The sequence below is a fragment of the Dendropsophus ebraccatus genome, chromosome 8 (genome assembly GCF_027789765.1).
Source record: "Dendropsophus ebraccatus isolate aDenEbr1 chromosome 8, aDenEbr1.pat, whole genome shotgun sequence".
Lineage (NCBI taxonomy): Eukaryota > Metazoa > Chordata > Amphibia > Anura > Hylidae > Dendropsophus > Dendropsophus ebraccatus.
Window position 1 is genome coordinate 108,403,276 of NC_091461.1, and position 16,276 is coordinate 108,419,551.

The 16,276-nt window shown below is 43.5% G+C and overlaps 1 protein-coding gene across 2 annotated transcripts in view; it reads right to left on the reverse strand.

Annotated features, from left to right (window-relative positions):
* Positions 1–16,276, reverse strand: part of JAK1 (Janus kinase 1) — a 126,525-nt gene that overhangs the window by 26,416 nt on the left and 83,833 nt on the right. For both annotated transcript variants that reach the window (XM_069981382.1, XM_069981381.1), the window contains exons 5-9: positions 10,136–10,289; positions 9,657–9,820; positions 6,180–6,498; positions 3,754–3,930; positions 973–1,130 (exon numbers count right to left, since the gene is read on the reverse strand). In XM_069981382.1, the coding sequence (XP_069837483.1) occupies positions 973–1,130; positions 3,754–3,930; positions 6,180–6,498; positions 9,657–9,820; positions 10,136–10,289 (972 nt within the window). The remainder of the gene's footprint in view (positions 1–972; positions 1,131–3,753; positions 3,931–6,179; positions 6,499–9,656; positions 9,821–10,135; positions 10,290–16,276) is intronic.

Consider the following 16,276-nt stretch of genomic DNA (forward strand, 5'->3'; position numbering starts at 1 on the left):
TTTATTGTGATACTAAATCTGTCAAAGGAAAATATCTGGAGGAAGTACTGAATAAATAACTGTTTTATTGAGGCAACTTGTCGATATCCCTTATGTCAATGAATATAAAAAGGAAAAGTTCCTGATTTTCCCCTGGGGATCTTTACAGATGGGCTGCGGCCATCTAATACAGCCCTGACAGGACCTGACCATTAAAGGGCCATTCACATGTCTGTAAAATACTGTCTGTGTATGGGCAATATTCAGCAGACTGGACCTTAGAGTTCCCAGAACAGATTAAAGAATTGCACTACTGTACTAAAACAGAGGGGTTATAACATGAAGAAAGTTAGTGGCGTCATTGGAGACTGTGCAGCTCACCCTCCCACCTCTGCAATCCACACAGAACCAGGAAGTAAAACTTTTTATGCTGATGTCAAGGGAGTGCGGGCCCCGAATAATGCATCTTAGAGTAATAAACCTGGTGTCACTTGAAAGTTAAAATGTTACTGTCAAAGAGACAAGCCTAAAGTTTTTATCAAACTGAATGAGTCATTATAGAGGGCATACCAATACTCTATGTACGGAGCAAGGCCCAAACTCATGACTAAATGTTCAGCAACAAAAATTACTCATCTGACAGGCTCAAGTTTTTAGCAGATAAAATGCAGCATTAGGGAAAAGCAGCAAAACTAGGGTTGCAGTTTTGATTCCTAGAAGTTTCGTAGATGGAACTGAGTAGTTTTCAATGACTCATCAAGTGATTCACATCCTAGAAGTGGTACAGAGGGAGGATCCTTAAGAGAGTAGCTATCATTTTGAAAAATCTTTGACCCATCAAAGTGATATGTCAGAAGTGGTGACTGATGGGGCTCCAGAAGCTGAGACCACAACCACACAAAAAGGGGGAGAAGGGCTCTGCGGATCGGCATGCCTTCATTTCTGATCAGCCTACTTTTGCCACTCACACCCAAACTGCTGCCAAAAACTTACCAGATTGGCCCATGACAACCATTCATTATGTTGTGCACTATCAGGGGAGGAGCGACATCAGTGCATAGATAGTGGTGAGCGTCTGCGGTGAGTCTGAAGTATCCATCTATCAAGGCTGTAAATGACAAGGCCACCTCTGGAGAGGAGAGAGTCAGCTCCTTCATAAAACAAATCATACAAATGATAAATGTCACAAAAAAGGGAGAACACATCTAAACCCATATCTCTGTACATAGAAAGATGATAGAAGTATATATAGTTTAAAGGGGTAGTGCGGCGGTAAACAATTATTCACAGAATAACACACATTACAAAGTTATACAACTTTGTAATGTATGTTATGTCTGTGAATGGCCCCCTTCCCCGTGTCCCACCACCCCCACCCGTGTACCGGGAAGTGTGGTGCACTATACACACGTGCCGACTCGTCTCCGATCTTCAGTCAGCGATGTCGCCTTCGGCCGAATCCCTCCGTCCGTCCTGAGTGCCGGCCGCCCTCTGCCGCGTCATCGGCTGCTCAGCCGCGATTGGCTGAGCATAACTGTGCTCAGCCAATCGCGGCTGAGCAGCCGATGACGCGGCCGCGTCATCAGCTGCTCAGCCGCGATTGGCTGAGCCAAACTGTGCTCAGCCAACCGCGGCTGAGAATCTGATGACGCTGAAGAGGGCGGCCGGCACTCAGGACGCTCGGAGGGATTCGGCCCGGCCGTCCGAAGACGACATTGCTGACTGAAGATCGGAGACGAGTCAGCACGTGACAGGTATGTATTAAGCACCACACTTCCGGGTACACGGGTGGGGGTGGCGGGACACAGGGAAGGGGACCATTCACAGACATAACATACATTACAAAGTTGTATAACTTTGTAATGTGTGTTATTCTGTGAATAATTGTTTACCGCCGCACTACCCCTTTAAGGCTCTGTTCATATCTACATTGTGATTTCCATTAGATTACAGAAGCCATGACGCGGTGCTAGATCGGTCACAAAACAGGTCAATGGTGACAACAGTCCCCCCATTTACACATAATGAGTTCTTCCTTTTCGAATTTGCAAACTTTTAAGGCAGGGGTAGGGAACATTGGCTCTCCAGCTGTCACAAAACTACAACTCCCTTCATGCTTGGACAGCCAAAGGTTTTTAGTTTTGCAACAGTTGGAGAGCCAAGGTTCCCTACCCCTGCTTTAACTGGAACCAATCACCATACATTTGCCTATGTTTCTAACACAATGGCCTAAAATATATTTGTCTCCTATAGCCGGGCCAGTTATTGGGGGCAAACCTTTCCAAACTTCCACGCAGTATGCTTATTTTCTCTAACTAGGCAGCGGTCTTCTTTTCCTAACTAGTCACAGTGAGCAGCACTTCGCTGTAATCGCGCCTCTTTGGGCGTGATCACCAGGGCTGTGGAGTTGGTAAGCAGCAGCTCTGACTCCAACTCCCACTCCTAAATTTTATCAGGACCAACTCCAACTCCGACTCCTGAATTTTATCAGGACCGACTCAGACTCCCGACTCCTGCTTCTTCATAAATGGCCGGTCATATACCAGGGGAGTTATTTATTACACTGGCACAGCAGCTTCTCCGTAATGTCCTACATGATTCTGGGGCGACTTCTGAGGGAATAAGGAAAGATATAAAGCAGTTTCTCCTGTGTGTGCAGTGTCTCCAGCCTCCATGTCCTGAACAACTCAGAACTAGACTAGATGGAGCAGTTAGTCTTTTCCTGCTGACAGTCTTCTATGTTTCTAACTAAATATTCACCATACACACAAACACTGCTAACAATGCCAGATCACTGTAATATAGAGGTCAGCCATAGTGATATAGAGAGGGGTCACACATAGTGATATAGAGGTCACACAGTAATACAGAGGTCACACAGTGATATAGAAGGTCACTGTAGGGGCACGCAATAGCACGCACACACACAGCCTGCTGCAGCTATAGCACACATACACACAGCTTGCTGCAGTCATAGCACACATACAACCTACTGCAGCCATAACGCACAAACACACACACACACACACACACACACACACAGCTGCAGCCATTGAACACTTAAGAAAAACACACAATCTTCTCCCAGAGAGAAAACACCACACTGAGGACAGAGGTTACTACTACACTACTTATGTCTTCTTCTCCTCCTCTATATTACACAGGATATCTTCAGATTACACTGCTGCTCATATACAGTCATCCAGCATCCAGGAAGAGAACAGCACAGATCTCCCCCCCCCACACACAATGGACTCTTCCAGCTCAGAAAAAAACTGCCAAATAGTGACCGACAACTTTTCCATGACCACCCTTATGTAATAGGGCTAGTCTCCTATAAGAATGTTGCTCATAATATATATTCAAGAGCAAAACTTGTAAAATTCATATCAAAATTCAATTCTACATTTTTTTCCGACTCCAGCCAAAACTAGCTCCGACTCCACGACTCCACAGCCCTGGTGATCACCATCTCTTCCAATCCCCCCATGCACACTAGACAAGCTGAGCAAGCATATATTATGAATGGAGAGAAGGGAGAAACCTACTGACAAGCATCTCTTGTGGTCACTTATCTCCAAGGCCAAAAGATTTGGTTACTTTAAATCCAACATGTCTGAATATTCTCTCTCCCCAACACATACTGTTGAAGAGTCAGGTGACCTCCAACACATTAGATGGTCATCTGATTCCACCAAAACCAGCAGGTTCAGCAGACTTTACTGTGTATGCCCAGATTTACCACCCCAAAAGAGTTCTATCCTCTGGTATTACCATGCACTTATTATCCTGGTTGTTTATGATAACCATGTCTTCCTTTACAACAATGTGAGTGATTTCGGGGAAGTAACTGAAGCAGGTCCACAGATTCTTGCTCTCTTTTGAATCATTCTTATTTCTACTGTCTCCTTTCTTCTTCTTTGTTTTCTTCTCTTTTTCATTGGGCTCAGGCTAAAAGCAGAACAATAAGAGGGCAAATATAAACACAATTAGATCATTTTTGACAGTGCAAATTAAGTTTACATACATGTTACCATATTACAGTGGTCACACAAGTATACACCTGGGTCCCAATACCTATTCTACATTATCCCATTACCAGAGTAGGGTACTGTTACATGGAATGATAATAGGCCAAATCACTGATCATTGATATAGGTCTGAACCTATAATTGTCGGGCGCGGTGTGCGGCCGGTGGCTGACGATATACACTACCTATCCAGGCTCCAGGGCTCCTTTTGCGGTCTTCTTCTCCCCGGGTCCCGTGCACTCCAGCTTCAGAATGGCCTGTCAGCTGAGACAGGCCGCTCTGAAGTTGGAGCGCGCGGGACCAGGGGAGAAGACCGCAAGAGGAGCCCTGCAGCCTAGAAAGGTAATGTATAAAGTTAAGCAAGGGCTGCAAAGACATCGGTAACGATGTCCCTGCAGCCCTTGTTAAATGATAATCGGGCCGAGTAATAGGCCCAGTAAATGACCCCCTTCATCAGCCCGTGTAATAACACCCTAACTTGATCTCTTAGAAGTATATGTGCAACAATGCATCTTTTACCCATTAGCCAAAAACACTCAGCCAACTCTGATATATTTACAGCTCAGTGACATCCACTCCAGGGAGCTCGGGCCTCTGCCTTGGCTTATTTCTCCCTCCCTGAGTCACGTTGAATGTTGAATCATGAACATTGGATCCTACAATTATCTTACTCCTAAGATGAAGCAACCAAAGTTATGGTTTTTAAATACTTTACTGTTGAACTGCATTATATATAATTTTTCTGATGTAATGTTATTATCAGTATTATTACAAACAGATGGGGCTGCACTTGCTGTATGCAAAAGGAGCCATTCATGGAATGCAGGCACTAGTTATGAAAGATATGGAAATCTCCTTATAATATTTTCCTAATATAACGCTTAATGAAAGGACAGGGTAACATAAGGACAGACACACTATTTCCAGCAGTCTGACCCTTGCCCCGATATGATCAGTAGTTTCAAAGAACTTACATATTAAGGCCCACAGCACACTTCCAATGATAGAAATGCCCAATTCATTAGGTACTCCTATCCCCATCCACCTGCCAATGATTGAAAGGCTTCCCCCTGTAACTGCGCATTGAAAAAAGCCTGTGAAACATTGGCGAGTAGGGGCATTGGTGTCCAATGTGTATACAGTCTCACCGCTGGCTTCAAATACATAAGGTCTCCAAATCTACTGATCGTATCTGCATAAATGACGATTCCCTGGAAACAGTGTGTGGCTTCTGCGGGGGCAGCATAATCACCATTTTAGGTTCTCTTTAAAGACTGGTTATGACTGTCACAAACTTCTGATCACAGAGACAAATTAGAAGATTTGATCAAAGGTAGTCCTCATGCTCAATCGTCCCCAACTGATAAAGCAAATGGGAAGAAGTGATAACCTTAGCAACGTGCCTCTGTTTCTGCTCATCTCTCCTTGGAAGGCTGAGCATACGGTGTACAGAGATATAGAAAGTCTCAGACCTTCAACATTTCCAAGGAGACGCAAGCGGCAATGATCATGTGCAATGCTCAGATGAATGCTTCTGCCCATTTGTTCAAGAGTTGGGTGAGGGTCTTAGCAGCCAGACCCTTACCATCAAAACTTCTGCTATGTGTCTATAATTTTTTTTTTTTTAAAGTGATACTTATTAAAGCAGTTCTCAAGGTTTGTGCAAAAAAAGTTTATTGAACTTTCCCCAGGATGCATTTGCTTGTGGTAAAGTACACCAGTAATTTGCTCATTCTTAACAAACCTTATGCACATCACAGCCATCAGATTCTATTCAGAATTAAAAGAGGCACTGTCACAAAAAAAAAAAAAAAACTTTTGACATCAGAGTCATGTCAAATGTTTTGAATGGTCAGGGTCTCAGTGATAAGGAAACGAGCAGAGAGAATAAGCGGCCCTCTCCTGTCTGTCATGAGAAGACTGCTCCAATTACCTTAAAAAGACGTATAGGTCTCCCAGTCATGTATTAAACTGAACCCAAGCTATTGAATGCCAAGACAACGTCACTAACCCATAGGCCTAATCTTTTTCTGAACACTAAAATTGCTAAAAGTTTGGGAAAATTCCAAATGCATTTGATTAATTCTAATAGATTTGCACAACTCTACACATTTCATACAACTTTATTAACACAAACCATTCCAGTCAATCCTTTTTCCCACTTCTTACCACTGGTTTCAGCCTCCACCGAATCCCGTCATTTCCAGTGACCATGACTTCATGCACCTCATGACTTTTATATGGCTTCTCTGAGGTGATATTTAATATCGTTGTCTCGAAGATCTCTGCACCATAGTTTTTGGTCAATGTCTCCAGGGTGGACATGTACTTCACTTTAAGATCATGTGGGGAGACGCTGCTGTCACAGATAGTTTTATTGTTGAATTCCTTTAAAAAGTTCCTGAAGACATTGTTGATTCTCAGCCGGGTCAGAATGTTTCTCTGTTTGATAGTCCGGTTTAATGTCTCTGGGATGTATCTTTTGTAGCTGAAAAGTAATAGGCAATTACTAAATCTATTGACCTTAAAATACAATGTATTTTTCTTCTGGAGCTGCATGGTTTTCTGTGCAACCTTCTCCTCCTTCCTACCACGAGAGTAACATGGCTTCAATGTACTCTGATAGTGGATAGGACTTCCTGTGATCAATTGTGCACACTTATAGCTACATTTACGCAGATGGTGCGTACCAGAAGGGGGCATAAGAGCTACCATTTCAGTAAATGACTAGATGTACGCATGATCTAAAAACTGGAAATAGTAGGCCTATTAAGGTAAAGAGATCACACTGCAGGTGGCAAAAAGGAGAAATAAAAAGATTCGGCTAAGGGATGATTATGAAATTACGGTTGTTCACTTGCCACAATAACAGACTGGATATGTGCCACCCACCTTCTATGCAACGTATATGAGTAGCTTTGGTATAAAATAACAGGCACAGATAAATTCTGTTTTTCTATTGAAAAGTTATGTGTGTGCTAACTTTTGGCATAACCGATGTCAGTGGGAGTACCTTCAGCCTTACGAAATAAAGAGGTTTTAGAAGTTAAGCCAAAATTCAATATACGCAGCAGAACATTGCATTGTGTGGGTAAGAGATCAAGGAGATCTCAGTATAAATGTAATAAAGGATTTAAAACCCAGCGGGTAATGTTAATGCCAAGCATCCCGGGAGAAGAAACAGTCAAGCAATGGTAGGCAGCACATACAGAGCAATTAGCCAAAACAATAAAACCTAATATTATGTAAGTCCTCACTGAATCTGGTGGCCATGTCACCACCTTGATCTCATGTCATTTCTAAACAAAGTCTTCAGTGTGGCTGGGGCATTATCCACTACCATTAGGGGGTCCAAATGTCGTGGAAATTGGTGTGTACAATGGTTAGGTAGGTGGTATGTGTTACAGTAACATCCAAATGATGCCAGGACACAAGGTTTGTAGCAGTACATTGCCCATCACACAGCCATGCTGGCTTGTTTTCCACCCATACAGGGCTCCAGATGGCGACCAAAATGGTCGCCAATGCGACTAACATCTTGCAAATGGCGCCCAGATTTATTAATCTGGGCGCCATTTGCGACTGGCCCCGGCGGCGGCTGTCTCTTTAAGGACTTCCGCCTTCCGCACGCTGCACAGAAGCACGTGGCGCCTCTGCGGCCGTCCGTCCAATGAATGACGGACGTGCTGGATGACGTGTGCGGGGACACGCTTCTCCAGTGACGTCATCCAGCACGTCCGTCATTCATTGGACGGACGGCCGCAGAGGCGCCACACTCCTCCAGCGCCTCTCACCAGCACCGTCTCCTGAATCCTGCCTGCCCAGCCGACCAGATAACCTGAACGTATGTGTTGCCGTCACCAACTTGTGGGTTTACATAACTACAGCTCCCATTAAGCCCTAGCAGTCTTCAAGAGCCTTGCGGGAGCTGTAATGGAGGACCGATGACCCTGCTTTCCGGTAGCTCAGTGAAGCATAACCCATGTAGATTGTATCCACATGCCACTCATGACCCTGGAAAAGCTGGGTGAAGTCAGCAAGGAGCCTGTGTAGGTTATCTGTCGTTCAGGGCTCTAGGAAAGCTGGATGACAGCCCTTGTGGGAGCTGTAATGGAGGACGTAGGGCCCTATTAAACGGGACAATTATCGTGCAAATTATCGTTATATTGTTCGAATTTAAGCGATGATCATTTTGTGTAAATGCAGCAACAATCAGACGACCAATAAGAAATCATTCATCGTTCTTTTGGTGCTGACGTCAAAATCATTATTAAACTTCACTGTAAGAGTCATATGCGATGAAGCGATTTTTAACGATTGCAAATGAGACGGTGAACGATTTCAGGTTAACGATAAATTATCTTGTTTGCCATTGTTTAAAAAAAATCACTTTGTCTAATATGTCCCTTACTGGTGTTCATCCAGCTTTCCAAGCGTTCAGAGCAGCTTATCCCAATGCGATGTGTCTACCTGCATGTAGAGCTGCCATTCAGGACTCCCGGAAAGCTGTGGGGACATGTAGAGCAGTGAACCCACTATCATCAGTGTCTGTATATATAGACTGCACAGTACCACTTCCCTCAGTGTCTGTATATATAGACTGCACAGTACCACTTCCTTCAGTGTCTGTATATATAGACTGCACAGTACCATTTCCCTCAGTGTCTGTATATATAGACTGCACAGTACCACTTCCCTCAGTGTCTGTATATATAGACTGCACAGTACCACTTCCCTCAGTGTCTGTATATATAGACTGCACAGTACCACTTCCCTCAGTGTCTGTATATATAGACTGCACAGTACCACTTCCTTCAGTGTCTGTATATATAGACTGCACAGTACCACTTCCCTCAGTGCCTGTATATATAGACTGCACAGTACCACTTCCCTCAGTGTCTGTATGTATATACACTGCACAGTACCACTTCCCTCAGTGTCTGTATGTATATACACTGCACAGTACCACTTCCCTCAGTGTGTGTGTATGTATACACTGCAAGTTGCAAGTTTCCATGTTGAACGTTTTCAAACTAAGAAAAGAAAGGATCTAAAGGAGGAGGCTGCTGCCGTGGCCTCTGCACACAGTAAGTCCCATTTAACATAACATTAATTTTACATGTTTTAAAATGTTGGCGACCAAATATTCTATTTGGCGCCTATATTTTTCAGGTTAGGAGCCAATGGCTCCTAGGTAAATTTTTTAGTCTGGAGCCCTGCCATAGTGGTCCATCCTGGTGCCATCTCTTCCTAACGTAAGTGACGCACGCACACCCAGCCAGCCACACAATGGAGAAAGAGACCCATTAGACCAGACGCCTTCTTCTATTGTTCCATGCTCCAGTTCTGCTGCTCACATAATTTTGCTTAGGGCCCCATGACCCTCTCCCCGGTCACAGTTTTCCTTTCTTGGGGCCCTATTAGTAGGTATTAAACACTACATACCAGGGTTACTCCACTATTAGTTTCCAGCATATCAATGCCAAGAACTTGTTGCCCATTTCATCCCACCCGACAGCTGCCAGTGTCAAAAGATAATTCATCACTCACCATACCTGCAAGTGGTTTTATAGTGAGGGCAGGTAGTAGCTATATGTAGATGTTTCATCCCTAGACATTGTAATATTACCATCACAGAACACTGACCTTATGTCTTTGGGAAGTTCCGGAAGCTGCATATTCTTCTTGATGGCATAGTGAGAGATTGCCAGCACTGCCATCCCCAGGCACTCATTTTCTATTTCATGCATCTCATGGTCATTTTTTGGGTCCCGAACAGGCGCCAGACATTTTACCAACTCATACTGGCCCTTAAAACAGTATCAGGAAAAAAGGGATGAAAATTTTATTGTTTTACATTAAAACATTTTGACCGTGAAACACATTTTAGTACATGTAGGTGGTACCAGTAATACTATAGGAAACTAGAGGACTCGTCACCAAAAGGAAATGGCACCAACAGTCTACCAACCAGTGAAGTGTCAACTGGCAGGTGGTTTGAGGCTATAGAACACAGCCCCCATCCCGTGGGTCTGCTCAAAGTCTATTCATAAAAGCTTCAGCGGAATAACCAATGGAAAGATCACAAAATGTTTATAGGAAGTCAAAAAACACACTGGACCTACTTGAGCAAAAATATAATCAAGGGAGCTGGCATCAAGGATCGGGGTGCCATCTGGGACCTGCTTGTTGTCATAGCTGTCTTTCTGCTTTTTGGGATAGTATCTCCAGACCGACTGTTCGTTTTCATTTGTTCCATGCCAGTTTGTAAAAATGAATCTACAAATAAATAATTAAAATAAAATAAATTAATTATTAATAAATAAAAAACCAAAAAGGATCAGATAAGATCTGATCAGATTACCAGCGCCGCCTAAGTGAGGTTTAAGGGCAGGGTCACCCTTTTTAAATGGTTACTGTAAATTACATAGAGACTACTAAGGAGCAGCAGCCTGCATTGCCTTCATGAGACCACCTCACACACGGCAGCATCTTATCATACAGTCAGCTCAGAATTTGTCACCCCTCTCCCACCAGTATACGTTCTTGTACCCCCTGTACAAAACTGACAGGATGGGAAACCCATATGGCCGGTTGGTTCCCCATTTTACAATGACTCTGAGTTCTGAGTAAATAGGATTGAAACACTGAGATATAGAAGATTAAGTAAGTAAGAGGCTCTGTTAGTGGGAGATTTGTCACACGTCCAATATATGGTTATGGCTCATCACCAAGAGTACAAAAGTCCCAATACTTTCCTAAATATATACAAATACAAAGTTACTATAGACAAAGTGCAAAGTAACACAATCCACTGTGCATAACTAGAATGCCACATAACAATTTGTTTTTTCTTCTCACCTATAACAAGAACACCATGTGCCAACCATGTAGTGGTGAGGAGCAGCATTCAAGAAAAAAAATTCACACCTAATGCACAAAAGCAATTCTTGAATGCACTCCTCTCAAAGGGAATACATACCATTGTAGCAATTTTTACTGCCTAAATAAATTAAAAAACAAAAACAAAATTAGGCATCTACGCGCTCGGAGAAGATGCGTGCAGCCCTGGGGCTGCCTGGAAAACATGGATACAGCCTATGTTGCAAACCAAAACTTACTGAAAGTTCGCTTAACCATCTGTTTAAAAACTTTATAAAAAGGCCTTGACTAAACAACTTTGTATCTATAGCTACTACACATTGATACTACCTTCTTATACTTCCTTCCAACTGTACATTTAGTAGGATAGCCAATGGCAGAAAACAGACTGAGGGAAATATGACTGCAAGATCCGACTACAAGGATTTACTCAGTCTGTGAGAGATAAAGGAATAGGCACTCACCCCAGTATGTAAACTCTTCTTTATTTCAGATAATCTTCATTAAAAACCGCAGGGAGAGGGAGCATGGCAATCAGGTCACAGCGACGCATGTTTCGTGTTCAGCTAAACACTTCCTCTAGCTGACCTGATTGCCATGCTCCCTCTCCCTGCGGTTTTTAATGAAGATTATCTGAAATAAAGAAGAGTTTACATACTGGGGTGAGTGCCTATTCCTTTATCTCTCACAGACTGAGTTGGACTTGGATGTTTTCATAATAGAGCACCCCCATACAGGATGTTTTATACGTGTCTAATGTGAGCAACGATAGTGGGTTACACGAGAACAGTAGTGCCGAGTTCCTTCCTCTTGTGAGAGCAGACTACAAGGATTTAGTTTGTAGTCTGTTACCATGGAGATACATAGTCGACACAGGAGCTGTAAATGCACTATAATGCATCCAGGATGAGACTCTATGATGCAAATCAACAATGTGCCTAACGGGGAGGGCTGCGGACATACAATGGGATCCATCCTGCGGGTCCATCCCGCTGCGAGTTTGCCTGCCATAATAAAACAAGGCAGGGATTCGCAGCGAGAAATCCGCTGCGGATCCATTACGTGTGAACGCACCCTTATACTGTTATATTTGTAGGCGTCAGAACACTAAATGCAGCCAAGATAAAGACAGATGTCAAGTAGAAGACTCACAAAGCTTTAGAGCTGGTAAGAGACTGTACTTCTGTTTGGTTTGTAGGTGTAACATCTTCCAAAATAAGAAACACCACACTATAACCTGGCATACTATAAAACACCTAAGCCTTGCCTACTACCCACTTCTTATAATTTACTACAATTTATTAGCCCCAGATTCTATAATTCTTTTTTGAGTGGGTCAGCGTCTGAATAAGTTTATTGGCCTGATCTGGGCTTCGATTCACTTACAGAAAAGACAGAGAAGACAGCACTCCATGGTGCAGGATCATCAAAACAGAGGTGGCTCAAGTAAGGGAGTTTAACAGTGGATTCCCTCATCTGATGTGGTTGTGCAAGACAGAGACAACTCTTCAAGCTTGTAAAAAAGGCATAGAGAACCTTTGGCCCTCCAGCTGTTGCAAACCTACAATTCCCATCATGCCTGGACAGCCAAAGCTAAAGCCAAAGGTTCCCCATCCTGTGTTCCATGTCATATTTAAAATGAACAGAAAATCGCCTAAAACGGACAGCACAAAATACAATATATAGAACATGGCTGATTAAAAGCCTATATCTATTTGATGCATTTACTGGGATTTGATAAAGAACTGTAAGTTTAAAGAGACTGTCAGCAGGTTTATGCTGTCCTATCTCAAGGTAGCATAAACTAGTGACAGAGAAGCGGAGCAGAATGATCAGGATGGGGCAGATTCATTTATGGCCCAGTCTGAGGTCTCATTTTATTCTAGAAGTCAGGGATCTGAATCATTGTAGGGGTCTGCTCTGCGGTCTGAGGTCCTAGTGTGGGGTCATCTGAGTTTTAATTAGTTTTAGTGTCTGTATGGAGGTGTGGATTAATTTAAGGTCTGCATGAGTTAAGGGAGCAGCTTTGGCTTTCTCACTAACAAATACCACAAAGCAGTTTTAACATCTCCCATAGACTAGCATTGCAGATGGCATACGTGCCTGGCCATTATTCCATAAAAGCCATACAATGCCTCCTACATCCACAGGAACTGATGGCACAGATTTTAGTGCACTACCAAATTCACGGGATAAACAATAGAAGTGGGAAACCCAACTAGCACATGCAGGTACCTTACTGTAAGCGCAAGCGTTTATAGCAGTGCTTCCTAACCAAAATAGAACTCACGCAGGAACTATTATTAGTTATTAAAAAAGCTCCCTTAAGTCGAGAGCGCTAACTATAATGCAACAGTCATAACAGCAGGGCATGATGGAAGTTGTATTTTGTGTTTTGCTAAAGTTGAAGAGCATTCAGTTTGGGAACACTGCAATAGAGGATGCAAAGCTGTCAAGACATGGATCATTAGTTTTGCAAAAGCTGAACACGGCTATATGGATAACAAGCTGTCAGGGCATAATGAGAGTTGTTGTTTTGCCATAGCTGCTGAAACACAGAATAGACAGGTGGACTGAATACCTGCAGCACTCAGTCTGTAGAGAAACTAACATTTTCTCTAAGGAATCAGGACATGTTGATTAGGACATGTTGGGGGTTGTAGTTTCATGAGAGTTGGAAAGGCACAGATCTGCAGACAACCAATATAAACCAAAGACAGGAAGGCATTTGCAAGGTTAAGGTGAAGCAATTTGTGCTACATGTTTATTTACATCTGTAAATCTACTATAACATCAAAAGTTTCACACCATTAGGGAGTTTTCAGGCACCTGTCTGGGTTCATTCATGTTGCAGGAGGTGTACCTTGTGTACAACTTCTTGATCGTGATACTTGCACCACACCACAGGGTGTGCGTGCTGCTTTGAAACCGCTGAGGTCAAATGTCATTTTACACCAGTAGAGGAAGGAAGACAGATACCAGCCCTTGTGAGCCTTCTAAAAAGGTATTGAGAAAACAAAACCAAATAGGGCTGAGCGTCTTCCCTTCCAAAACACTACCACTGGCCTGTGCATGTAGCACACAGCTCAGCAAACTAAACCCTAGGAAGAAGAAAACAGAAATAAAGGCTATAATGCATATACTGTATAAGGAGTGAAATGTCAAAGAAAAATAGATGGAGAGATGAGAGAGAGAAGTAGACAGCCATGATAACTTACATACATATTATTACAAAATTTGTATGTTCCCAATACCCTTTAACTCTTTAAGGGTCAAGTTGATCTCCTTAGCTCCATTACATTATTGGCCTGATCTGGCGTTAAAGACGACCACTTATACTTACAATCAGGCTGCACAGGGCATTGGCAGCTGAAATGTAACTGTGGTCATCAGGGGTTAAGAACATAAGTATAAATCACATTATGAAATATAATATGTGTTGTGTGACTGCAATTTTGCAAATATAGCAACCAGAAGCCATAATATGACAAGATCACACGCTTTACCACAGAATACATACTGGTTGTCAGAGACCTGGGTCCCTGGGTCTATTGAGAAGCTTGGGATTCGGCCGAATGGCAGCAATGTGTTTTCTTGTAGCCCGTGTGACATTTTGTTCAAGAGTCTGCATAGCATAATAAAGCCCAGAGGGCAACAGGGCTGTGAGTGTACTGCTAAAAGCATTGAAGTTGCACCTTTCCCTGTTAGGGTCCTATTCCACGGGCCGAGAAAGGCCCGATCAACGATGTAAACGAACGGCGATCTGCTAGATCGACGCTCGTTTACTGGGCCTATTCCACAGCCCGATGATCGTTGAGCGAGGGCTGCAAGGACATCGTTACCAATGTCCTTGCAGCATCATACATTACCTGGCTGCAGGGCTTGTCCTCCGCTCCGTCTCCTCCCCGGGTCCCTCGCGCTCTATCTTCTGAATGGCCGGTCAGCTGACAGGCCACACTCAGCCAATCACAGGCCGCAGCGGTTCCTGTCTGTGATTGGCTGAGTGCTCCGTCTGCTGACCGGCCATTCAGAAGGTAGAGCGCGCGGGACCCGGGGATGAAGACAGCGCAGAGAAGAAGCCCTGCAGCCAGGTAATGTATGATGATGATGCTGCTGCTGTTTCTTCTCAAATCGTCGGTCGCCCGCCGCGCACCTCTATTCAACCGTAGCGATGCGCGGTGGGGGAACGATGATTTTAGGTCTGGCCCTAAATGAACGATCAGCCGATGACACGATCATCGGCTGATCGTTCTCTCTATTTCACCGAACGATAATCGGCCGAATCGGGCCAAATGGGCCCGACCCGGCCGATTATCGTTACTGTGGAATAGGGCCCTTACTGTAGGTCAAGCCCCCCCCCCCCATATAGTGTAATTCTAAATTTGGATCCTGGCTTAAGGCCCTATTCCACCAACAGATCTGACGACAGATTATCTGCCAAAGATTTGAAGCCAAACCCAGGAACAGACTATAAACAGAGAACAGGTCATAAAGGAAAGACTGGATTTCTCCTCTTTTCAAATCCACTCCTGGGTTTGGCTTCAAATCTTTGGCAGATAATCTGTCGTCAGATCTGTTGGTGGAATAGGGCCTTTAGGTTTCCATAAGACTGTGTCCGCATATTCAGTTTTGTTGCAGACAGTATCGGAGCCTGCATATGCACTGAGCTCTATAGGACCATTGGCCTTGCGGTCTACGAATGGATGACACTCTGGGCTGTCCAAGCATTACGGATCAACGATTCTGCAGACTTCACAACCAATACGGCCATGTGAAGGAAACCTTAGTGAAACCTAAAGTGTCCTAGAGACATTCCGGTGTGATGGAAGGAGGATGGGGTTTATCACACAATAAATTTTGGTCTGTACAATTATAGAGGATGAGATGCGTAGTATGCAGGGCTTCCACTGCACAGATCGACCGTACATGCCCAATCTACACGTATCTGTTATCATCAGTAAACCATGCAAATGACCATGTACAGGGTGCACACAAAGAAAGCAGATAACAGTCATACAGGTGTGTCGCCAGGTGCTCTGTGTACAGAGGAGAACATGGACAGGTGGTTTGGATCCTAACAATAATGTGACAGACTGACACATCATAAAACATCCTCATGGCTTCCCCATTTATGGCTTCCTTAAAAAAAGGGGTTTTGCTTATGATATGTGGTTATATCATCTGTATAGGTCATGGAGAGGGGTCAAAGAGTACAAGTTCGCTTTTTAAGAATGTATTTATTCAATTTTTCACTAATTTTCACAACACATATCAATAAAGCCATTATACAGAGTAAGGTAGTTGACACATACTCTCAAAACAGGAGTAGAAACATAACCAAAAAAGAAACACAATAAACAAGTTCGCTTTTTAATCAAGTGACA